Consider the following 25641-nt stretch of genomic DNA (forward strand, 5'->3'; position numbering starts at 1 on the left):
TCCATGACCCCCTGGTGAGGGCTAAAGCAGCTTCGGTCGCCTTCAAACAACCTATTCCTTGCTGTTTGAACAGGAGCCACAGAGCAGATGCAGAGTTCTGGCAATCTGTCCTGAAGAACCGGTTTTGCTAAATTAATAGGACCTTCCTCACAACTCATCAGTGTTTGGAAATCTCTCACAAATATGGAGGGTGGGATGTGGAGTAAAGGATTGTCAAAGTGGCTACGCCTAGCAGGGCTCAAAACGTGCACTTGAAAGTAGCCATTGGCTAGTAATTAATGACACTTTGCGAGTAAGGAATGGCATGCTGTGTGAATGTTAAGAATTGTGTTGGCGAGTGACTTTTTATGACTAGCTTGCAACTAGTCTAGAGTGTCTTCTATATGCCTGCCCACCATCCCCACTTTAATGACTTAGCCTTCAGTCGTGCACTGACCTCGGTAGATGGAAAAGGACTGGTCGCAAAGCCTTAGTGAGATTTGGGATTCATGGCCACGGCTGCTCAGCTTAGTGTAAAAAATTGAAGTACTGCAAAAACAAATGCGCAGATCCTTTTTCCCAGTAGGACAATATCCTAGAAGTATGGAGGAAAGGGGACTCTGGACTAGGAGTACAGTAGTGACTGCTGTGAGTACCTGTTTCTGTCCCACACCACTGACTATGCTGGTTAGTGGAGTTGTAGCCTGAAGAATCTGGAGAAAGATTGCAGATCCCTGGTTTGAACAATCATTGCTGACTTTCTCTTGGATTGCTTTGATTTTTCTAATGAGATTATTATTTGACTGTTCCTGCACTGGGAGCTTTCACTCTAAATCAAGTGTAAAACTCTTGAATGTTTTCTGTTCTTTCAGTAGTCTATTTGTGTGATGTAGATAATCTGTTGCCTCTAAAATGGTTTCTATTTGAAGGCAATTACCCTTGTTTCGATTGGAGTCATGCGATATCTTCCACATGGTCTTCAGCCGCCAGTTAGGCAGCATAGTAACTTTTTCCTTTGCCGACAATGAGGTAGTGTACAAAGGATGAAAAGATTTGAGTACTTTGTACACCCTTGTCTTCGAGCTCTAGTTAAAAAAGAGAAAATAAAACTTTGAACACTAGTTGGAGTACATACCAGAGAAGAATGGGTTACTTGGCTGTTTTGGGGAGGCAACAATGAGTACCTTTGCCCCACCAAGTCTCCCGGCCCCTCATTGCAAATTACCTTCCTCCTCTCTACTACCCTTTCCTCTGGCTGTTCTAGTGTATCGTCTGATAATACAGTAAGAAAGGGGCAACATAATTGGTATGCTGTTTGGTTTGGTCACGTTTGTATATTGTCGTGCCTACTTGTTCAGGGTGCACTTGTGTTGTACAGAACTTTTTCAGTGTCTCATTGACTGCACTATAAACGTAAAGGGTTATTTATGAGGAAGCCAGTACTTGAACTCCCATGATGCAGGCTTATTCTTGCGAAGAGCAAAAGGTATACACCGATTTCATCATGATATATGGACATTCCCCCTCCCCCCCAAATAGCCAAATCGAAGATTGCCGTCTATTTAAAGCATCACTAAGGATCAGATTGTCTTATTTGAATGCTTGTTTTCAGCGCTTCTTTCTCCATCTTGCCCATAGGCGCTCCTTGTTCCATTAAGTTACACGTCCTTAAGTTCCATAAACTCCTCGACCTTGCTTTTCTCCTTCCTCTCCCCTGCTAACATCCTTTCTCTTCTCCCCTGATTCCCTCCTTCCTTCCTTCTCTTCCCAACCTGCTCAGTTTACTGACTGGTCGCCTGGTGCACCTCCAGTGCCTCTCAGGTCCCAGGCTCCTCCTCAAGTCCTGCACTTGCCTCTGGGCCTCTGCACTCTGCTTGGCACTAATGCACTCTGAATTTGTTCCATGAGAGGGGAAACCCCTCTTCACTCAACCCAGGCCCTTGCTGGACTGGCTGCACTTGTTGCTCCCCCTGCTTTTTGTCTGTGCACTTGCACGACTTTGAACATACTAGGCCTAGCAAGTCTGTGATGTCCTCCCTCTGTCTCCCCTCCCCTGCTTGGTTGTACCTGAAATACTCGAGCATAGGCATACTAGTGCCGGGCCTAGTACGGTAGTTTATGCTGTCCTTTTCCCTCCCCCCCCACCCTGCCATGCACTATCTGACAAGCCATTGGGCTACTACGGTAGTTTGATTGGTTGCGCTCTCCCCACTGCCCCTCCTCCTGTCATGCACTAGCTGAAATGCCTTGGCCTAGTAAGCTAGTTGTTTTTGTTAAGATCATTCGGAAGCTTTAAGGCATAAGAATGACTGTATTCCCTTGCCGCTTTGAAGCACTACACTTGTGTATAAGCGCTTTACAAATAAACAATTACACTTCACTGTAGTGGGGAGGACTGAGGTATATTTAAAGATTCACAACTAACCTTGAAGGGTTTGCTACTTTTTTCACATTTTAGGATTATTTAAAAGTGGGGAAAACACTGTCAGTTTTCTTTGCTTAAAGTAATTTAACCAACCTTCACTTGAAAATGTTGGGCATGTAGCACCCATATTGCCCTTCCACAACACTTTATACTACTAAATCCCGTCCCCTTTCCTCCATACTTGTGGGACATTCCGTCCTTCGGGACGGGACCGGAGCACTTTAAAGCATATTTTTACTTTTTGTCCTTTTTATTTTTACATGGGACCGATGTACGTGACCGAAGGCCCGCCTTCCTGAGCTCTGCATCGCACTTCAGTCCTTTCCTCGGTCTGGGCCGGACACTTGCTTCACAGGGAATATTTTTCTCCTGGTTTCCTTGTCCTTCATGCCTACTCCATTTCCACAGTCCTCTTTTCCTCAGTCTATGCTGGAGTGTCTGGGATTCGTGTCCTGTTCATCCTGCTAACGTTGTTTCGCAAGGGGGGATCCCCACTCTTTGCCTGGAGTGCTTTGGGCCAGAACACCGATGGGACTCGTGCTTCTACTGCGACTCACTCTCCATCCGGTCACTCCAGCGTCGACTTGTGTTTTCAACGTGTTCCTCCACCACATGTACAGCAGTTCATTGAAGAAAAAACGAAGTAGCCGGTAAGTTTGTTCCTTTTTAGGGCAACCCAGACAGAAGACTTCTTCCTGGGGTCTTCTGGGTCCGGGAGGCGTACAAGTGGCTTTACCAGGGATCTCCCATCAGGTGTCCCAAAAGTGATTTAACTGGCTCTCTGGAGTTTCCTCTGAGGACCCCTGCAAATGGGCTGCCCAAACCAGACCACCTTCCGAGGTTCCTCTTTTGGGGGCAAAGGTTACGCCCAGTAGTTCTAGCACTATTGTCACCGGGGACAGTCCCGAGGTTTCCACATCGGAATCTAAGTGTACCGAGTCTCGGCTCGAGGTCCCTCTTAAGGTGACTAAATGTACTGGAATTGTCCCAGAGGTTCCCCTTCTTGGGGATATATCGAAGACCAGCATAATTGAGGGGCCCCCTTTGCGGATTGTGGCTTCAGGGTTTGACTGTAAGCCTTCCAACTCTCAGCAGGATTGGTTCTAACACGTCTGATGGGACAAACAAGCCGGTTTAACAACTCTTCTTTGTTACCTCGCTTACTGCTAATTCATCAGCAGTCTCTAAGGCGTCTTGGAAATGCACAATCTGCTAGCACCAAGGTTCCATTTCTCAAGGCTAAAATGGAACATAAGATACCTGTCTTCCCTGTCTCTCCTGTGGTGACTACGGCCTCACTTACACCGGTGGCGCAGTTCGTCTTGGGCGTTGACAAAATGGCGGTCCACAGTGGCCATTTTGTCGGCCTTATACCAACCTTCCCCACAGCTTGTGCTGAGGTGCCTGTTTTTGGGGCAAAGCAGCCTTTTCCGCATTTTGTGGATAATGGAACCCGTTCCGGCCACCAATGGACTGGTGTGCTCAGACTCCACTCTGCATACAATCTCGCTTCCTCCTACATGCGCCTTTGATCTACGTGGATCCAGTTGGTGGGGGACCATCGTGACAACCATCCTGTTTGCGATCCTGGCCGCATACCCCTTCCGAGCGACCTCTGCCCACTCCAGCACCTAGACCTTTGTCTGAAGATGCTTTTTTTTTTTTGGTGCACGTTTCAGACGCTTATGCATTCTGATTCCATGAAGGCGTACTTTAAGGATTTGTTTAAGGAAATGGAAACGGTCTCTGCTGGTGCAATCCATATGCAGGTTCCGGTAGTGCCACCTCCTCCACCACTACCCGAGTGGCCTCCTGAAGACCCTGGTTGCTCTGTCAACCACGCCTCAGGTGCCTGAGGTTCCATGTGCGGCAGAGCAGACTTTTGCTCCCACCTCATTGGATGAGGACCAGGATAGCGATGACCTGCTCTATTAGAGCTTTTCACAACTGGGTGCTGGATATGATGGCATTGCTAGGCAACCCAATACCCGTGCCTCCTGTCCACAAAAGGGAGTGCTTTCTGGAGCCTTCACTCTGACAAAGGCGCGCACCGGCCTGTTCCTTCAGAAGGACGTCCTGGTCGAGGCCTGGAAGGTCTGGGGAAAAACCTCATTCCGGGCAGCACCTAAACAAGAAAATTGATGCTTGCTATAATCTTAATGCGTCTGAGGACATATCCTTGCCGGCATACCAATTCCTCTTTGGTGACTGTGGTGGCAGCTACTCTCCAGTCAAAGCAGTCCTGTACATCCTACACTGCATTGTCTCGTATCCTTTCCAAGGAAGACAAGCTTCTTTAATCCATTGGGGGGTGGGAACTTTCCCCAATTCAGCTTTTTCGTCTGTGTCAGGCTAATACTGAACTTATCTTTGCAGCAGCTAATGTGAAACTGTGGAAGAAGCTTGCAGAGTTTCAGCAATGTATTCCTCCTGATGGGCACGAAGACTTCAAGGACAGCTTATCTGATGCCAGGGTTCTGGCGCAGGATCTACTTGAGGCTGCGGCCCATCACGTAGACACTTTGGTCGGAGTAGACTTAGTCTGCCAAGCGTGGCTGCATGCTACAAAGTTTTCGAAGGAAGTTCAGGACAAGGTGCTTGATCTCCCCTTCGAGGGTAAGGAACTGTTCCACTCCTCCACGAATGAGGAACTTATGAAGACCCAAGGCAAGTACTCCAACTTCCAAGTCATTGTCGGTCCTTGCGAAAACACCAGCAAAGGCACCTTATACTCAGGGGTCGGGGTCTCAGATGAGATCCGTCTCTGGTTTCAGAGGATTTCGGGACCGCTGTGTGAGCTGTGCTGAAGCTCCAACTGGCATCCCACGCCGTAAACCACAAGATGGCCGGTTTGTCTCTTGCCCAACAGCCTCTTGAGCAACGCGTGGTCTATCCGCTAATAAAACATCTATATTTTCCATCTGTCGCACGAGTCTCCGGTGGGAGGACAAATTTAGTCTCCCCTGGAGGAGTTTGAGACATCACACTAGACCAATGGGTTTTGGGTGGTCTTCCGCTTGCCCCTCCCTCTGCCCCGCCCGACCCTCTCACCCACCTATTCAGCGGACTTGGTCGCCCTCCCTCAGAGCCGAAGTACAGAAGCTTCTAGTACCTGTTCCTTTGAGGGAGCAAGGGAAGGGCAATTACTCCCGTCCGTTTACAGTGCCCAAGCCAACCAGGCTGGCCTGCTCACTGTCCTCGACCTCAAAGTTCAATCTTTCTACCCCAAGAGAAATTCAAGATTATGCCCTGCCAGATGAAGACCTCTCTCCGGAAAGGCGATTGGCTCAGCGTGGTAGACCTTCAGAATGCATACATGCATATTCTGATCTGGAGTCTGCATCGGAAATATCTGCGTTTCTCCATGGGAACAGAGCACTTCAGCATACTGTGCTTCCGTTTGTTCTCAGCTCGGCACTGCGTGTCTTTACGAAGATGCCGGTCATCGCAGCATTCCTCAGACTGCACGGGGTTCATGTATATCCATACTTGGACGATTGGCTCCTGTGCAGTCCTTGCCCACAGGCCACTACAGCCAAACTTGAGTCACTCCTTCAGCTCCTGTTCCATCTTGGGCTGTCGGTGAACTGGCGGAAAAAGTCCAATGGTCGCTCAAGACCAGATCTTTCTGGGTTTCCGTTGGGATACTGTCGGTAGTCCAGTGTTCCTGATGGGATACTGTCGGTAGTCCAGTGTTCCTGATGGAGGGTATTGTGGACCTTTCAACCACGTGCATGCTCTTCCTGCAGTCCTCCATAGGTCGGCCGAGAGGGTATTACACAACCTAGATGTCGGACGAGCTCTGAAGTTCTACCTCAATAGAACAAGTGAACTCGGAAGCCCTTCACAACCTTTTGTTACATTTGGTGAAACCAGCCTCACAAGCATCCATCTCCTGTTGGATAGCTTCATGCCTTTCCGAGGCCTAGAACCACCAAAGGGCATTCATGCACATCTGGTCTGTGGTAAAGCGGCTGCTGTTGCCTTCCAAAAATGTCCCTTGGAGTCCATTGCCAAGGCGGCTATGTGCGCCTCCCCATCAATTTTTGCAGACATTACTGTCTTGACCTGAGCTCCCGGGCCGATGCCCAATTTGGCCAGGTAGTTATTAATTTGTTCCAATAAGGGTAATTTCCATCCACCGGTAATACCTATGTCAGTGCTTGGGGAACTCCCACAAGTATGGAGGAAAGGGGATGGAACGTAGGAGGATGACAAAGTTGCGCAACATACTGACTTCCTTACTCCTAGTCCATAGTCCCATTTCCTCCATGTGCCCGATTTCCCCCCCCCCCCCTCCCCACACCCCTCCTAATAAGTATCCTCTATTGTTGCTAAATGGACCTAGACCTGGCAATGGAAAAGGACTGAGGGGCGATGTGCGGGGCAGAGCTCAGGAAGGTGGGGCTTCAGTCATGTGTGGGGGGCCTGCGTAAAAATAGGAAAAAAGTAAACATTTTATTTTACTTTGATTTTTATTAACTTTTTAACATTCAACTCTGGGACCTCGGTTACATGTCCCTTTCTGAAGCTTTGCTGACCCCTTCGGACAACACCCCTCCAACCCCCCACCACCTCTTCCCTCCCACCCCTAAACAAACAACAAATGATGGTTGTTGCTTTTTTAGTTCAAGCAGGTCAGTATTCCTTCACCCTGAGTTGGGTTCTCTTCCCGGAGAAAGTAGTCGCAGTCTTTGGATCCGTATTTGGCCCATCGCCATTCAGGGCGAAGGTCTCCTTTTGGCCTTAGGCCCATCAAGGGCAATCTACACCACCTCAAGCACTCCGACTGGTCCCTTTCTGCTCTGTCTCCCTATCCTGCTTCTTACCATTCTTGCTCACCTTCCCTTCTCCCCTCCCTCTACGGGGTAGCACCAGATTCTCCCCTCCACTATTGCACATCTCATCCCCATTTCTGCTCGACTCCTTCCCAGGCAGTCCTCAATACCCCCACCTCTTCATTCACCATCGCTGTCCACTTGTCCATCAGGAACATATTTTTCTATTTTATCAACCAATCTTTCTTGCTTGGGATTGCCACGCCTTTCCATTTCTGTGCCAGTGCCATCCTTCCCACCCGCAGCATCGTCTCCCACATTCTGGGGTACCTATGCATCTCTTGGTGGGGTATCAATAACATTTGCAGGTGGTCCTGCTGGAGTTTCCCCTATGATCACTGCCATCCACCCCCGTAGGTTCTCCCAATACGCCTGGACTGGCAGACAGCGCCACCACATGTGCCCTCTCAAACCAATCTGAACGCACCCGTTCAGGCACAGCGGGGACGCCCCAGCAAACATCTTGGATATTCTGAGAGGATCTCTATGCCACCCCTTGAGTACCTTAAAATTATGTTCCATATCGGCCGTGAAGAGGTTCCTGTGGAATGCTATCTTGTATATCTTGCCCCACACTACCTCTGTCAATTCTTCCCCTGCTAGCTCGTTCCAGTATTGTTGAAAACCTTAGAAGGAACTTGAAAGAGTCTAGGAAGTGTGCTGTGCTAGTCATTTGGTGACAAGTCATTAGTCATAATTTTGAAAAGTATGGGCCAAAACCTTGGCCCAAAAAGACCAGTTTATTCGTTACAACTCTCAAAAATATAGGCCCAAACTTAGCCAGCACGTTTCGACCGTCTTCGGACTTTTTGAAAGAGGGACCTAACAATAATTGACCATTAAACCATAGAAAATAAGTCAAACGTAATGTGTCAAATAATTGAGCATTAAACCGGAAACAATGCATCAAGCATTGTGTATCGCATGAATGAAATAATAGAATATAAATTCATATTGGATAAATACATCCAGTTGCCAAAACAGAGGAGAGGAAGCAGTGAGAGGGATTGCAGGATAGTCCTATTACACACATTTTTCCATAAATCAAAAAATGTTGGAGCATGGTAGCACAATGGATCAATTTCATTCAAACATAAATAAAATGTGACATGCACCATCATAAATTGAAAACCTGTAGTTCAGGTCAGTGACGGATGTAAAAAATTGTAGACCAATCAATTGAACATTCTTATTTGCAAAATGTCCACCCATGCCAAGTGATGGTGAGTAAAATGAAACCAGAGACTACTGTGTCACACCCAGAACTGTGTGACCCAGGATTGTTGACAGCTTGGTGGTACAAATAGAGCCGTTGGAATCGCAATGAGTCCCAAAACATGACGGATCCAGTAAGTCATCCATAAACTTTGTGACATGGTGGGTGTCTGTCCCTAATGCAGTACCATAGTAGAAAGGACCCGGTTATGCAAGATCCCGAGCATGCATATTCAAATGAATAATAGTTGATTGTGCCCCTTTTGATCCAGACGACATGCATTATATAATTCAGGTCATTAGATTAAATTATGTATATACGAATATTAACCTGTTTGCAAAATGTGTTTTGGTGGCTGCTGAATGGCTTCTGTTACGCTAGAAGGCCCTAAAAAACAAGAACAAAAATATAAATATTCATGATGAGAATTTGGGCTTTAAGTGCGCATGTGCATCCTTAATTGTCTATGTATGGGACCTAAAAATGTATATACCTTTTTATTCAAAGGAAAATATCTTGCACTGTGTCCAAGGCGAATCGTACCTCGTGTGTCCTTGCCGTCCATGTGTAGCGTGGTGGTATAGCTTAATGTTGCAAAGTAACAGTGACTCCTGAAAATTAATACTCCTTCGTCCCGTCCCCTTTCCTCCATACTTGTGGGACATCTCTCCGTCCTGTGGGACGGGACCGGAGCACTTTGTAAAAAGCATCCACATTTTTCCAAATATTTGTCCTTCCTCTTTCCTGCGCGGGGCCCGGCACGCGGCCATAACCCCGCCCACCTTGGCTCCGTCCGTGCATCGCCCCTCAGTTCTTTTCTCCGCTCGATCGGGGCCGGATGCACTTGCATCCTCGGAAGATTTTCTTGTTTTCCTGTTTTCCTCTCTGGCTCTCGCTAGCGTTCGTCTTCTAGTCTGTCTTTTAAATTAAACTTTCCAGGCTGTTCTTCGTATCGTTGCTTCGTGAGGGCGGATCCCCATCCTCTTTGTTTAGAGTGTTTGGGTCCGGAACACCGTTGGGACGCCTGTTTTTACTGTGACTCCCTTTCGGTCCGGGCTCTTCAACGTCGGTTGGAACGGTGGGAGGAGGTGTTCCGACGCACTCCTCCATCTCATTTTCAGGCGTTCATCGACGAGAGAAATGCCCGGTAAGTTCTTTACTTTTCAGAGCACCCCGGCCGGGGGATACCTTCCCGGGTCCCTCTCGAGCCGGAGGGGCGTTGATTGCTCTGTCACCGGGGTTCGCCCTGAGGTGCCTGTCGGGCCTAATAATTCTGCCGGAGTTTTCTCCGACGGTCTCCGTAAGGGGCCTGTGTACAACGGAGTAACTTCCGAGGCCCCTCCTGTGGGGGCTGTGTAGACCCAGTTCTGCCGAGTCACAGGGTACCGGAGCTTTCTCTGAGGCCTCTTTCTTGTTTCCCTCAAAAACAAGACCGGGGTGCGCCCCAAGGCCTTGGCTGGGCTTGTGTTTACTGAATGGATGTTCGAGGCCCGTGCCGATAAGGCTATTACCGGGCCTAGGCCCGACGTCCCTCGTACAGAGCCTAAGGCTACCAACAGTTCTGAGGGGCCGGGCAGGGCTCTGTCGGTGAAAGCGGTTTCTCACCGTTCCCACTCTTGTGGTGATACCAGATCTGTTGAGGGGGCAAAGAAGCAAGGTTCTTCTTTTACCGGCAGTGCCGAGGCCCTTCCTTCGAAGGCTCAGTTGGCGGTTGGCATGTCGTAGAAACATTCCAGGCTTCATAGTACCGGCTCTGCCGAGGTTCCTTATGTTAAGGCTAAAATTAAGACCCCTGATCCATCGACGGGGACCCCTGCCTCACCTCCTCACGTGCCGCAGTTCCCCTCAGATGAAGACAAAATGGCGGCCGTTCCCGCCACGACCACGGTGGCCATTTTAGGTACTACCCCCTACAACTACGCCATCGGCCTCTGGTGTAGGGTTCAGTCCTTTGGGTGAACCTAAGGTCACTTGTGCATATCCTTACCGGCCCGTTTATGATTGGAACGCCCGGATGCCTCTTCCGCACAATGTTTTGTTGCCTACAGGGGTGGCCCCTTTGATTTATGTGGATACGTCGGCGGAGGGCCCGGCGTGGCACCCTTCTCCGTTACGTCCCTGGATTTGTCCACCTCATGAGGCCTCCTCAGGTTCGGAAGCAATCTCCTGAGGACGCTTTTTTCGGTAAATTTCAAGCGCTTATGCGCACCGACCCCATGAGTGAGTATTTCAAAGGGCTTTTTAAGGAAATGTGTCCACCAGCGCCCCCGGCTCCACCCGTTCCTCTGGTGGTTCCGCCGGCGCCTCCTTTGCCCGTGGTGCCTGCCCCTGCTCTTCCGCCTTTGCCACCGTTGTCCCCAGTGGATAAGGCAGTGCCTGACACGGTTCAGCAAGATCCTGACCTGTCATATGACCCTCAAGGCGAGCAGGACAACAAGGACCTTCCCCGCTCTGTTAAAGCTTTTCATGACCGGGTACTGGACAAGATGAATTTCTTGGATGTTCCGGTTCCCGAGGCACCTGCTCCACAGGAGGGTGTGCTTTCTGGGGCGTTCACCCTGTCTCCTTTGGAGCGTACCGGACTTTTCCTGCAGAAGGATGTTTTGGCCGAGGTCCGAAGAGTCTGGGAGAAGCCACACTCAGGACTTTTTGTCAATAAAAAGATTGACGCGAGGTACAGGCTGCACTCTTCGGAGGAAGTGGCCTTGTCGTCTTGTCCGCCTCCCTCCTCCACAGTCGTGGCTGCGGCCACGTTGCAGTCCAGACCTGCAGCATCCTCTTCCGCGACGGCTACTCAGGTCTTGGGAAAGGAGGACAAGCTCCTGGACTCCCTAGGGAGGAAAATCTTTGCCAATTCGGCCTTGCAGCTCAGGCAGGCCAATGCCGAATTGATTTTGGCGGGAGCTAACATGTGGATGTGGAAAGGTCTGTCGGAGTTTGAGGAGCGCATTCCGGTCGAGAAGTTGGAAGATTTCAGAGGTGGCCTTACCGATGCCAGGGTCTTGGCCCAGGATCTCCTGGAGGCTGCGGCTCATCACATAGACACCTCGACTCGGGGCATGATGCTCGGGGTTGATACCTCGAGGCAAGCGTGGTTGCATGCCACAAAGTTTTCGAAGGAAGTGCAAGACAAAGTATTGGACCTTCCATTCGATGGTAAGGAGCTTTTTCATTCTTCTACTGATGTAGAGCTTACCAAAACCAAGGATAGCACTGAGACGGCTAAATCATTGTCTGTTCTGGTTAAAGCTCCTTTCAAACCTCAGAGACCGTTATCTCAGAGTCGACCTTCTTCTGGTTTCAGGGGCTTCCTCGACCGCAAATCGCAGAGAGTGGATACTCCTGTGGGGAATAACAGTCGTAGACAACAGCGTACGCAATTTTTCTCCCGCTCCTTAGCCTCTTCCTCAGGCTCAGGTGGCACCACCACCGATAAACCTGCCAAATGAGGGTTTTCTGCGCTCGCCCGAGACCCCGGTGGGAGGGCGCATTGCGTCTCATTGGGAGGCGTGGCAGACCATCACAGAAGACAGATGGGTCTTGTCAGTCTCTCGGGCGGGCTTCCGCTTACCTTTACCCCCTACCCCGCCCCTCAACCCTCCTTTTCAGCCGTTGGGCTTGCCCTTCCTCAACGCCGAGGTTCAGAAACTCTTGGACCTCAGGGCTGTGGAACCCGTTCCTTTTGGGGAGCGAGGGGAGGGCTTCTACTCCCGGCTGTTTACAGTGCCCAAACCCAACCAGGCTGGCCTGCGCACCATCCTAGACCTTTCCCAGTTCAACCTCTTTCTACCCCAAGAGAAATTCAAGATGATCACGCCCAGCCAGATATGCTCCTCTTTGCAGATGGGCGACTGGCTCAGCGTAGTGGATCTTCAGGACGCATACATGCATATCCTGATTTGGGCTCCACACAGGAGGTACCTCCGTTTCTCTTTGGGAGAGGAGCACTTCCAGTTTTGGGTGCTTCCTTTTGGCCTCAGCTTGGCGCTGCCTGTCCTCACGAAGATGTCGGTGATTGCGGCCCATCTTTGTCTTCAAGGTATCCATGTGTATCCTTATTTGGACGATTGGCTTTTACGCAGCCCTTGTCTGCTGGCGGCAGCGGGCAACCTCCAGTCTCTCCTTCAGCTCCTGTTCCTTCTTGGGCTGTTGGTGAACGGGTGGAAATCCTCCATGACGGTCTCTCAGGACCTGATTTTTCTGGGTTTTCGTTGGAACACGATCGACTGCAGAGTATACCTGACTGGGGACAGAATGACGGATCTGTTGGCCACGTGTCAGAGGTTCGCGCAGTCGGAGAGTATGTCGGCCTGGTGGTTACAGAGGCTTCCGGGCCTCATGGCCTCGTGTGTGCTGGCTCTTCTTGCTCATCTCAAAATGAGCCGGACCCAGATGGCCCTTCGGAATTCATGGCGTCAGGCAGTGGACCTAGACTCCATGCGGATAATGATTCCGGATTCCATGAGAGTGGACCTGGACTGGTGGTCATCTCTCAGCAATCTGTCTGGGGGCGCTGGGTTTCAGGACCCGGTCCCTATGGTGACGATCACGATGGACTCCTCCCTCCTCGGGTGGGGTGCGACGTTAGATCTCCTTTAGGTTTCGGACCTCTGGTCGCCTCAGGACAAGCTCCTGCACATAAATCATTTGGAGCTTCTGGCGATTTTCTTGGCGCTCGGGGCGTTTAGACCGGTCATTGTCAACAAGTGGTCCGCATAAGAACGGACAATGTGGTGTCAATGTATTACATCAACAAGCAGGGGGGAATGCCCCCCCCCTAGTGGACCTGGCCATCCAGATTTGGGAGTGGGGCGTGCTTTATGGTGTCTGACTGCTTGCAGTGCACATCCCGGGCCAGCTGAATGTCACAGCAGATGCCCTCAGCCGGCGGACAGTGGTCAGCTACGAGTGGGAGTTGAAGGCGGAGGTCCTCTCAGGGATTTTCTCGCACTGGGGCACACCGCAGGTGGACCTCTTCGCGGCGGCGAACAAGAAGCTTCCTCTGTATGCCTCCACAGGGGAGCTGGGAGCCTCCTCTCTGGGGGATGCTCTAGAGATTCCATGGCACAACATGAGCGCTTATGCCTTCCCGCCTCCGCCTCTAGTTCACCGGGCAATTTGGAAGTTGAAGAACTCTGTGAACTGTTCTCTTCTACTGATAGCCCCGTGGTGGCCGGCCAGGTTTTGGTTCTCAGAACTCCAACACCTGTTGGTTTACCTGCCGATCAGGTTACCAGTAACTCCCTATCTTCTCCACCAGGGGGAGCAGCAGCTGTGGCACCCCTCCCCACAATTGCTCAGCTTGGCGGCATGGTGCCTGAGTTCAGGTCTTTAGAGCATCTGAATTTGTCTGCAGATAACATGCGTAATATCCAGGCAGCCAGAAAACCCTCGACCAGATCTCAGTACAAGAGTAAATGGCTCAGGTTCTGTCATTGGTGTCTAGAGAAGAAATTGGATCCAAAGGGGGGGGGGGGGGCACGGTTGACACGGTGTTGTCCTTCGTGTCCTCCCTAGCAGAGTCAGGGGTTCATGTTCTGTCATGCAGGACTTACCTTTCAGCGGTCTCCGCTCATCTTTCTACGGATCAGCGTTCGTATTCTTGGACTAACCCAGTGGTAAAGAGGCATTTCACTGGTTTAACACGCCTTTACCCTCCAGTTCATAATCCGCACCCACCCTGGGACCTGAATGTTGTCCTGACGGCGCTGTGCCATAAACCCTTTGAGCCAATGGCTACTGTGGACCTCAAGTACTTGTCTTGGAAAGTGTCCTTTTTGGTTGCCGTCACATCGGCAAGGAGAGTGAGTGAGCTCCAGGCATTGTCCGTGGAGCATCCTTTCTTGGTCTTTCACAAGGACAAGGTAGTCCTTCGAACTAATCCGGCTTTTCTGCCGAAGGTAGTGACCGAATTCCATTCGAATCGATCGATCTCCCTACCGGTCTTTTTTCCGAACCCCGCCTCTGAGACGGAGAGAGTTCTACACTGTTTTGATGTCCGAAGAGCTCTTAAGTTCTACCTGGATAGGACTTCCGAGCTTAGAAGTTCTAAACTTTTTGTGACTTTCGGCAACCCTGCAAGCAGGCGTTTAAGGCAACTATTTCTAGGTGGATTGGCGCCTGCATCATGGAGTCTTTCACTGTCCAAAAGCTGAAACCTCCTAAAGGTATTCATGCACACCTGGTGCGGGGCAAGGCAGCTGCGGTTGCTTTTCAGAAGTATGTTCCCTGGGCCCCTCCATCTGCTTTCTGTAAGCATTACTGCCTCGATATGAGTTCTAGAGCTGATGCGTAGTTTGGTCAGGCTGTGCTGAAGAACCTTTTTCAGTAAGGGGTATTTCCATCCACCCGTAGTTCCTGTAAGGAGTGCTTGGGAATCTCCATAAATATGGAGTAAAGGGGACGGGACGTAGGAGTATTAACAGGTTACTCACCGTAGTGACCACCTTACTCCTAGTCCATAGTCCCCTTTCCTGCATATGCCCACCCGCCGCCCCCTCTAATAAGGTTCCTCTGTTATTGGCAATGGGTCTCTGACCTGGCAAAGAAAAGGACTGAGGGGCGATGCGCGGGGGCGGAGCCAAGGTGGGCGGGGTTACGGCCGCGTGCCGGGCCCCGCGCGGGAAAGAGGAAGGATACATTTTTGGAAAAATTTGGATGCTTTTTACAAAGTGCTCCTGTCCCGTCCCACAGGACGGAGAGATGTCCCACAAGTATGGAGGAAAGGGGACTATGGACTAGGAGTAAGGTGGTCCCTACGCTGAGTAATCTGGTAATTCACAAGCGTGTAAGCTAGATTCACCTGTGAGTCGTAATTCAAAGTGCAGAACTGCTATGAGTGCCAGTCAGGCTGTGTATGTTTACCATGGACACTGATGTGTAAACTGCAAAGGTCAAGTTTCCGATCGTCTCACTTCAAATTATATATGTAGCGCTATGTAGGAACCGTGTCCTTGATACGTTGAAATGACCCAAATATCATCCGCCTCGCTAGACTATGGCAATAGTATGTCCAAGATCAGTTTCCTTGAAATTAATGTGTATGTGTTAGATTTTCATCCAGAGTTGGATAATGAACACCTATGCACTACAAACGCCAGTGATTGTAGGTCTTACCTTTTATGTTCGTATGGACTGCGTATATATGGCTTCAATGCCTATGGGTGGCTTCGGTACCTCCTGAATGGGAACGTTTCCTCCCGCGTTCTGAAAGACTTGCATGTCTTGACTGCAGATACTACTAATGTGCATAGATACGCCGTATACCATAAGCAAATGGGATCATGTGACTGCTAGTCTCTTTGTAGTCCCATGACCTCGCATTCGCTAAATCCCAAATAAGAAAGAGATCTGCCGCTGTAATGACCATAGCAAGCAAGGATTTTCCAGTCATAAATCTAATATGACACAATCTTGTCATTAGCCAAGTGAGCAAGTGCGGTTTGATCAGAGTATAGTGATCCATGAGGCCGACAAGGCGGGGTAATATTGTCATCCTTAATACCTCTGATCTGTTTATGGCCAATAAGCATCTCAGTACACCTGGGTGCTACCAGTTACTTAGGGGCAATATCACCACACAGACTGTTTCCGAGCTCAGAACACTGATACAATGATGGCACTCCCAGGGCCTGCTCTCTGAGGACAAGAGGCGTGTTCTGTTTAGACCGCATACAATCATTCCAACTATGTATTTTCTTCCCAAAATAAACAAACATTATCAAAGGTTACCTGACGTCCCTCTGATCATGAGCGGACTGGGATGGGCAACAGAGGGCCTAGGACAGTATATTGACACTGCAATTAAAGACCTTGTTCCACTGCTGCCTGCATACTTGAAGGACACAACTCCGACCTTAGTGTTATTAAAATCAATTGTATGGCAACCTCCGTATCAATTAGCGAGTTTAGCTGGCAAAACGCTATATAAATCCATTCAACAAAACCTGGCATTTGACATGATTGATTTCACTTCTCGCAATCACTCAGCATCTTTCAGTTTTCATGTTGATATGATTAAAGCTTTTCTAGATTTTACCCTTAACCACAACCAATTTCTCTTCAACAGACAATATTACCTGCAAACAAAGGGAGTTGCCATGGGTGCAAAGTATGCACCATCTCTGGCGAACTTATTCATGGTTTTTTTCGAACACATCTATATTTTTGGAGAACAGGATTTCAAATCAGAAATTGTAATCTAGAAACGTTCCATAGATGACGGTTTAATAATTTTGGAATGGGACATCCAAGCATTTCATGGCTTTCACACAATATCTCAACCAAAACAAATTTGGTTTAGAGTTCTCTAGCAATGTCTAACACATTGATGGAATTTCTTGATCTCAGGATTGATGTACATAATAATTAGTTACACACAAACTTTTAGAAAAACCACAGCGGTTTATGCGACATTATATGCTACAAAAGATCTGTTATTGCCAACATCCCTGTTGGGGAGTTCCATTGAGCTAAAAGGAACTGCAGTACTCGAGCAGCGTTTGAACAGGAATGCAAACTGATCTAGGAAAGGTTTAAGGAACTCGGATACTCTTCACAATGCACCAATAAAGCTCTGCACAAAACCAATTTACTTTCAAGAGACTCCATGCTGGAGCATTCTTCTAAGGTAGATCGGCCTACTTGCGAAACCACTCATCACTAAATATGTTAAGGACAGTGACTTGCTTTTTAAGCTATTAAACAAATGTTGGCACGTTCTCAAATTGGATCCAGACCTCAGATCATATATTTCCCACAAACCCAAGTTGATCTTTACTAAGAACAAGACACTTGGGAATCAACTCGGCCCCTTTCCTTGAACCCCAGTCTGAACAACGTGATTATCTCGGTTGTCTTAAGAGTGGCCCCTCTGGCTTTCAAGTGTGGTACATGCAAATTTTGCCAATACGCACCATCACGAACGACTACATTTGTGTGCCATCATGGCCTGTCATTTGTCATACCGGACTTTATTAATTGTAAATCTAAATTTCCAATGTGTCTGTAAGAAAGTATATGTAGGCCGTACTATACTAGAACTCCGGATAAGGATACGGGATCACCTCTCAAATCTCAACAGTCAGGACACGAAGCTAACATTTGCACCACATTGGCAAACACACCAATGGGACAATAAAAACATCCTTTTTGTGGGATCACAACAAGCACGTGTACATGCTAGAGGACCATTAAAAGCATGGATGAATTGTAAAGTTAGTTGTTTATCACTAGGCCTTAACAAGGAACATGAATTGAATGGTTTTTTGTAACTATTATTTTTTCACCTTATGAGCAGGCTCACACTGGATCCATGATTTTTCAAATTCAGAATTTCACTTAATCACTCAATGCTTTTGTTCTTTTTGATGTTTCTAATTGATTAAGTAACAAGATGTATACTCAGACTGGAAAGATCTCTCTATACAGACATAGTTTGTAACTCTATAAGAAGGATGGTCCTGTCTGATTCCCAATGCAGGTAAAAATTCCATAGCAGAATTTTACTAGATAAATAATTTACCACAATTTACACAACATTTTGTAATCAATGTCTTGATGGAATTCATCATTATTCATCATGGACTACTTCAAGAACAAAACCCGAATAGCAATCCAATCAACAATAAAATACAAGCAGAACATCAGTTTCCAACATGTTATAGTCGAAATTTTTATTTCAACACATGATCACACATCGATGTCACGTGGCGGAGCTCAATCTTGGTGTATCATTAAAAGATTACGTTTCCTCCCTGCCGCGGGCCCTTGACTCACTACAATACGTATTTCTTATTTGGGACATAGTGAAAGTGAGGTCATGTGACTACAAAGACAAGCAGTCACATGATCTAATTTGCTTGCGATATACAGCATATCTACACGCATTAGTAATATCTGCAGTCAAGACGTGCAAGTCTTTTATAACGCGGGAGGGAACAATGCCATTCAGAGGTACCAAAGCCACCCATAGGCATTGAAGCCATATATGCAATCCATACAAACATGAAGGTAAGACTTTCAATCACTGGTGGTTTGAGCGCATAGGCGTTCCTCATTATCCAACTCGGGATGAAAATCTAACACATACTCCTATTCATTTCTAGGAAACTCTGATCTTGGACATAAGATTGCCATAGTGTAGTGAGGCGGATGACATTTGGGTCACTTTAACGTATCGGGGACACGGTTCATACTTTGTGCTACATATATCATTTGAAGTTAGATGCTTGGAAACTTGACCTTTGCAGTTTACACATCAGTGACCACTGTAAATATGCACAGTCCGTCTGGCACTCATAGCAGTTCTGCACTTTGAATTGCGACTCTCTCACAGGTGACTCCAGCGTACTCTTTTGTGAATTCATTTTCAGGAGTCACTGTTACTCTACAACAGTAAGGTATAATACACGCTACACGTGGACGGCAAGGACACTAGACGTACGAATCGCCTTGGACACATAGTGCAAGATATTTTCCTTTGAATAAAAGGCATTTACAATTTTAGGTCCCATACATAGACAATTAAGGACGAACATGCGTAATTAAAGCCCAAATTCTCATGAATATTTTATATTTTTGTTCTCATATTTTTTAGGGCTTTATAGCGTAATAGAAGCCATTCACCAGCCGCCAAAACACATTTTGCAAACAGCTTAATATTTTTGTATACATTTAATCTAATTACCCGATTTACATAATGCATGATGTGAGTCACCAGGGGCACAATCAACTATTATTCATTTGAATATGCATGCTCGGGATCTTGCATAACCGTGTCCTTTCTACTATGGTACTGCATTAGGCACAGACACGCACCCTGTCACAAAGCTTATAGATGACTGACTTGATATGTCTTGATTTGAGACTCATTGTGGTTCCAATGGCTCTATTAATTGTACCACCAAACTGTCAATCCTGTGTCACACAATTCTTGGTGTGACACAGTAGTGTCTGATTTCAGTTTACGCACCATCTCATGTGACAAGCACTTACTCATCACTTGGCATAGGTGGACATTTTGCAAATAAGAATCATGTTCAATTGATTGGTCTACAATACTAATTCGTTTTGTTTTGATTTTGTCTCTCCAAGTGGTTTTTCACTGCTTATTTTTTTACATCTGTCGCTGACCTAACCTACATGTTTTCAACTTATGATGGGGCATGTCACATTTTATTTGTTTGAATGAAATTGATCCATTGTGCTACCATGCTCCAACATTTATTGATTTATGGAAAATATTCTGTGTAATATGACTATCCTGCAATCCCTCACTGCTTTCTCTGTTTTTGGCAACTAACAATGTTTATCCAATGTGAATTCATATTTTTTTCATTCATGCAGTACACTATGCTTGATACATTGTTTCTGGTTTAATGCTCAATTATTTGACACATTGTTTGACTTATTCTCTGTGGTTTAATGGCCAATTATTGTTAAGCCCCGCCTTGAAAAAGACCGAAGACGGTCGAAAGTTTGGGCCTATATTTTTAAGAATTGTGACGAATAAACCGGTCTCTTTGGGCCAAGGTTTTGACCCCTACTTTTCAAAATTGTGACTAATGAATTGTCTCATCAAAAACACCAAATGAGTAGGACAGCACACTTCCTATACTCTCGTTTCTTCTCATGTTTGTAGGTTTGGGTTGACCTAATGTCTCATAGGATTGCAGCAGTCCTTTCTACTACATTTAACATCACTTTTTGAATTACTCACCAGAGCGCTCAATTACCTGGTAACCCGCTCAAAAAACTTCTTGTTGAAAACGTTGCCTGCCCTTTTTGTCGCAAAGGTTCATAACGTTATATAGCTTGGACACATCCCTTTCCGCGAGGTGGCCGAGTCTAGTACCGTCTCGTGGGGTTAGCAGTTGCTTTAAATTTGGTTCCTATTTTCAGTCAATCATGAGTCCCTATAGCCAGAGGTATTCAAATACTGAGATTTTACCAACTCCCAGATCTTCCACTACTGCCTCATACTGTTGGAACACTCACCCTTGAAACAGCTTTCCCGCCCTTTCCCGCCCTTTCCCGCCCTTTCCCGCCCTTTCTCTGACCACTCTTGTAAATTGCGTAAACCCTTGTCTCAAGCTTATCACTGGACCCCAGAGCGAGACCATTTGGGTGGGCCATGTTATGATATGTTCTCTGTAGATTACCCCCCTCCACAAGGACCATAACACTCCTAGAGTGATATGATCAAGTAGCCTTTTCGGTATATCTTTGTGGGGAGCCGATAGCAGATCCCCACTTTCGCCGGGTGTGCCTCCATATACTCTAGGTTGGTCCAATATGTCCCCATTTCATCCCGCATATGTTCCAGTAGCACCCGAAGCTGCTCTGTGGTATAAGCGAAAGTCCGGGAGGCTGAAGGTCCCCCCCTCCCCCCCCTCTCCCGGGAGGATAAGCATAGATTGCTTAGTCCTTGGGTCTTGCCCTGCCATATGAATTCTAGCACTGCTGACTGGAGTTCTGTGAAGGTTGCCTCTGGTACCTTTGTGGTGTGGGCAGTAAACGGGTACAGGAGTCTCTGTAGCACATTCATCTTAGCCGCCGTCATACGCCCATACCACGATAGTATATTGCCACACCGTTTCATGTCGGATTTAATTGTGTACAGCTGCCACTCAAAGTTGGTAGTTGCCAGCACTGGGACTCTCGTGGGAATTTGCACTCCCAGGTATTTGGTTGCTGTTGTCATGACTTTGACACCTAGATAGGAATTCACTGGGTCTAAGATGCATTGGCTGCTTGGAGAGGCAGCAACATAGACTTAGATTTATTTACTTTTAAGCCCGCAAAGTACTTTTAAGCCAGAAAAGGCCACAAAAGTGTCAATAAGGGAGAGCAGGACCAGGAGCGTTAGTGGGGCATCGAGGTACCCCAAGATATCGTCAGCAAATAGGGAGAGTTTAAATTCGACCTAACCCGTTCAAATCGTGTGGATTCCGGGATGGGCCTTACCATCGTTGGGGCATATATTAAGGGGATGGTGGCATCCCGGTCTCGTGCCTCTCGTCAGGCAAAAGGGGGCCAGTTGTTCCCCATGCAGTGGGCGCCCTATACAGCGCCTCGACCCATTTTCTCATGTGATTCCCCCAAATCACTTTTCTGTAGGAATGCCATTATGTACCTCCATTCCACTCTGTCGAAGGCTTTTTCCGAGTCCAGTGACAGCAGGCTGACATTGAGATCGGACCCCTGTGCGAAGTGCATAAGATCAATGGTCTTGCGCATGTTATCCGATCCCTGGCGTGTCCGTGGACCAGGTTCTGCATAATCCCTTCCATTCTCTTGCCGAGCACATTCGCTAGGATCTTGACATTTGTGTTCAAAAGGGAGATTAGGCAGTAGGAGGCGCACTACTTTTGGGTCTTTCCCCTCTTTCGGCAGCACCACTAAAATGGCTCCCATCATTGTCTCGGGAATGTGGTCCCCTTCGCGGACCACGTTGAAAACCCTAGCCAGGTGCAGGGCTACGGTGGACCGATGTAGCTTAAAGAATTTCACTGTGAACCCATCGTACCCCCTTCATCGCTGGCACAATTTCTTCCTCTGTTACTGGGGCCTCAGGTTTCTCTGCATTGTCCAGTGTTAAACCCGGTATGGCCAATTTAGCTAAAAATTCTTCTAAGGGTCTCATCCATGTCGAATTCTGATGTGTATATAACCTTTCATAGTATTTCTGGAAGGCCCACCTATCCCTGGGGTATCATAGCGCAGTGCCCCCTCGTCAGATTGCCTGGCTTTAACCGTTCTACTTTTTTGGGCCTCCCTCAGTTTCCATGCCAGTATCTAATCCGCCCTATCCCCTTTTTCGTTTGAAGAATAGGATTCCCTTTTCCGTCTTGCTCAACAATAGATCCCCGAGTTGGATGTTGTACTGCTCAAGTGCTGCCTCTTGCTCTCGGGTGATACAACTACCAGAATTCTGTCCGGGTTGTGTGTGCGCTATCTCTTCCCCTAAGGCCTTCTCCTGGCGTTTTCCCCTTTTTGTCTTTTTTTAATCCCCTATTTTTGAGGACACCACGAATGGTGGCTTTAAACACATCCCATAGAATATGCGGACTGACCTCCCCATTATCAGTCAACTCGAAGTATTCCACTGTATTTTCCAATACCGTTTGCGCTATTACTTTGTCCTTCAAGAGGGCATTGTTGCACTTCCACCTCCCCCTGCGTAACACGCTCCATGTCATGGTCCGACCAGGTCCACCTGTGGGTTCCGTGTATGGACTAGTAGCGGGTTTTCCACTAGGTGATAGTCGATCCTAGAGAATCTTTCATGACTTTTGAGTAGTATGTATACGGGGGATCCCCCACGGTTGATTCAGGGAGTGTCCACCATGCCTAGGTCGAGATTAATTCTGCAGAAGCTCTGTGACCTGGAGTCATCTGCTACCAGGGTCATGTGCCGCAAAATTTATTTTCCTCTAACCGGGTCCAACACCATGTTTAAGTCCCCGCCACTATGAGGGTAGCCTCCACAAATTGTCCCACACCCCCTCCCAAAACGGCACTTGCCCCTCATTCGGGCCATAGATGACTGTGAGGGGGGGGGCACTGCAATTCCCCTTTTACGACTAAATTCTACCCCTCCGGGTCCGTAAGTGAGGCCTTTATCTTGAAGTCCAGGTTATTGGCCATAACAATAGACACTCCCCTCTTCTTGGTCTTATAAGAGGCATGATGCACCTCTCCTATCGCTCTGCCCCTAATGCCTGGTTCTTTTCCCATTGCCCAGTGAGTCTCTTGTAGAAATATCAGTTCCAGTTTAGCTTGCCTAAATTCTCTATTTAGGAGGGATCTCTTAGTCGGTGAGTTTATTCCCCTGACTTTTAAAGAGCCTATCTCCAAGACTCGACGCTCATTCATCTCTGACCTCATTCTGCCTCCCCAGAAGTCCGTTTCCAATTTTGCCCTGCCACCCCCCAACCTCAAGCTACCACCCCCCAAGAGGAGCCTGACCCCAACTGCCTCCCCCCACCCCCCACGGTGCCCAGTCAGGATGTTTGACATTCCTGGTACTTGACAGTATCCTCCATGCTGCTGCTTATAAGCACTGCGTGGGTAGAGACCCCACCCCCTCCTGCCCCCTCCCTCACCCCGGTTTTAGAAGTTAACATTTTGATGCTTTAAAGTGGTCCGGTCCCATCTTGAAGGACTGATGTCCCACAAGTATAGAGGAAAGATGACTATGGACTAGGTATAAGGTAGTCACTCCGGTGAGTAACTGTCATTTCTTGATTCTTCCCAGCCCCTCTCCCTTGCAATACTTCATAGGTCTGCCTGATCAGAGGTACACATGGCTTTTAATTGCAACTATGCGGTGGGAGTTAGCACAGTGTATGGGTAGGATCTTTGTCTAAAGATAATGCTAAAATCTGTAGTTGACACCATAGCAGTTTAGTGTGCCTTCCATACTGACAGTGGCACAATAGAATCCAATAATTTTTTTTCTTGTCTTGCAGGTCTACCCTGGATTAATGGTGACAGCTGGTCTTATTCATTGGATGTTAAACATGCTGAACATTACAGTTCACATCAGAGATGTGTGCGTGTTTCTAGCCCCAATCTTCAGCGGCCTTACATCAATTTCCACTTTCCTGCTCACAAGAGAACTTTGGAACCAGGGAGCTGGACTTTTAGCTGCTTGTTTTATAGCAATAGTTCCAGGCTACATATCCCGATCAGTAGCAGGATCATTTGACAATGAAGGCATTGCTATTTTTGCACTGCAGTTTACATATTATTTGTGGGTATGTAATTTATTCTGTTTTTATTGGTCTAATGTGTTTAATTACATACAAATCGCCTGTTTGCAAACCAACCATTGATCTTGTATACTTGCATAGCTATAAAAGCCATTTCCCTTAAGCATTGCCCAAAAAAACATTGAGGTGCGAGTATTTCATGGACTATTTTGAAATTTCATTTCATCAGCAATTATGAAGAGTAACAGTTGTGGCAGGGGGTCCAACATGTGCCTAAACTTCAAACGGAATAGAAAATGTATATCGTATATTTGACAATTTAACTGGGAATACATCCTGTACATTAACATGTAGGCATGCACCACAGAACATTTTCTTAATGCTTTGACACATCATTTGTGATATGAAGGATGCATCTTATTGTCATACTGGTTAAATATTTTGTAACTGAGAATGCATACCACACGTTCCTAATGAGTCTGTGATGCATGCACTCGAGGCCCATCTTCCTTTTCCCACCATGTTCCTGCAAATGCTCCCAAAGAGATTGCTCCCCTCCATCAAACATTAGTTGTGAATCTTAAATTGGAGGTGTGAAGGTGCTTTATAACTTGATATCTAAATACGCATAACATTTCATTTATAGTCCCTGCTTGTCCATTGACATCCAATTGTTAAAAACATTTTGTTTTGTAAGGTGCTTATACAGCAAGACAGTGTTTCGAAGCGCTACAAGAGGAAAAATAAACATTGAAAATCGACAATTAAAAAAGGAACAATGGCCCCACGAGGCCCTGCGACATTCAGAACATGCAAGTGCAGTGAAGAGAAAGAAAAGGGTGTTGGGAGGGCAGAAGTGCTATTGGTGTCCCCTGCGAGGGAGGCAGTGCCAGAGGTGCCCCAGGTGAAGGGGGTAGGTCTACTGTCCAAAGGTAAGTGCAGGGCGAAGGCAAACCACGCGACAGGCAGTTGTGGCCCCAGAGGGCAGTTCAGGTGTATGTGGGGGGTGAAGGGCGAGGTTATGCTGCTGACAATTGGGCCGGGGGCAGAAACCTATTGGACTTGAGGTGTCAGGCCGCCAATCCTAGTGACAAAGGGATGGTTCACATGGGAGGGGGAGAGAGAAGGGGGAGATGGAGAAGAGAGGTGTTGAGGAGTTTGTGGAACTTGACATGGTCCGGTTCCAGATGGAGAGGGGGAGACTGTTCCATACAAGGGTGCCAGCTGAGGAGAGGGATCTGCCCCAGCTTTCTGCTTGGAAAAGCGTTTGACCAGCAGAGAGTTGGAGCAAGTAGATTGAGGGATCTGGAAAGAGTGTTTAGTAAGAGAAAGTTGCAGGTAGTGTGGTCCCAGGCCCCAGATGGCTTTGTGGATGATGCAAAGGATCTTGAATTTGATCCTTGTAGCAACCGGTAACCAAGGGAGAGTTTTTAGAGCTGAGCGATATGGTCCTTAGGCTTGAGGCCA

At 47.6% G+C, this 25641-nt stretch overlaps 1 protein-coding gene across 1 annotated transcript in view; it reads left to right on the forward strand.

Moving 5' to 3' along the window:
* STT3B (STT3 oligosaccharyltransferase complex catalytic subunit B) overlaps positions 1-25641 on the forward strand; it is an 872418-nt gene that overhangs the window by 186440 nt on the left and 660337 nt on the right. The window contains exon 3 of the mRNA XM_069648801.1: positions 23932-24219. Within this exon, the coding sequence (XP_069504902.1) occupies positions 23932-24219 (288 nt within the window). The remainder of the gene's footprint in view (positions 1-23931; positions 24220-25641) is intronic.

Source organism: Ambystoma mexicanum, chromosome 2q (assembly GCF_040938575.1).
Source record: "Ambystoma mexicanum isolate Mex_15411 chromosome 2q, UKY_AmexF1_1, whole genome shotgun sequence".
In the NCBI taxonomy this organism is placed as follows: domain Eukaryota; kingdom Metazoa; phylum Chordata; class Amphibia; order Caudata; family Ambystomatidae; genus Ambystoma; species Ambystoma mexicanum.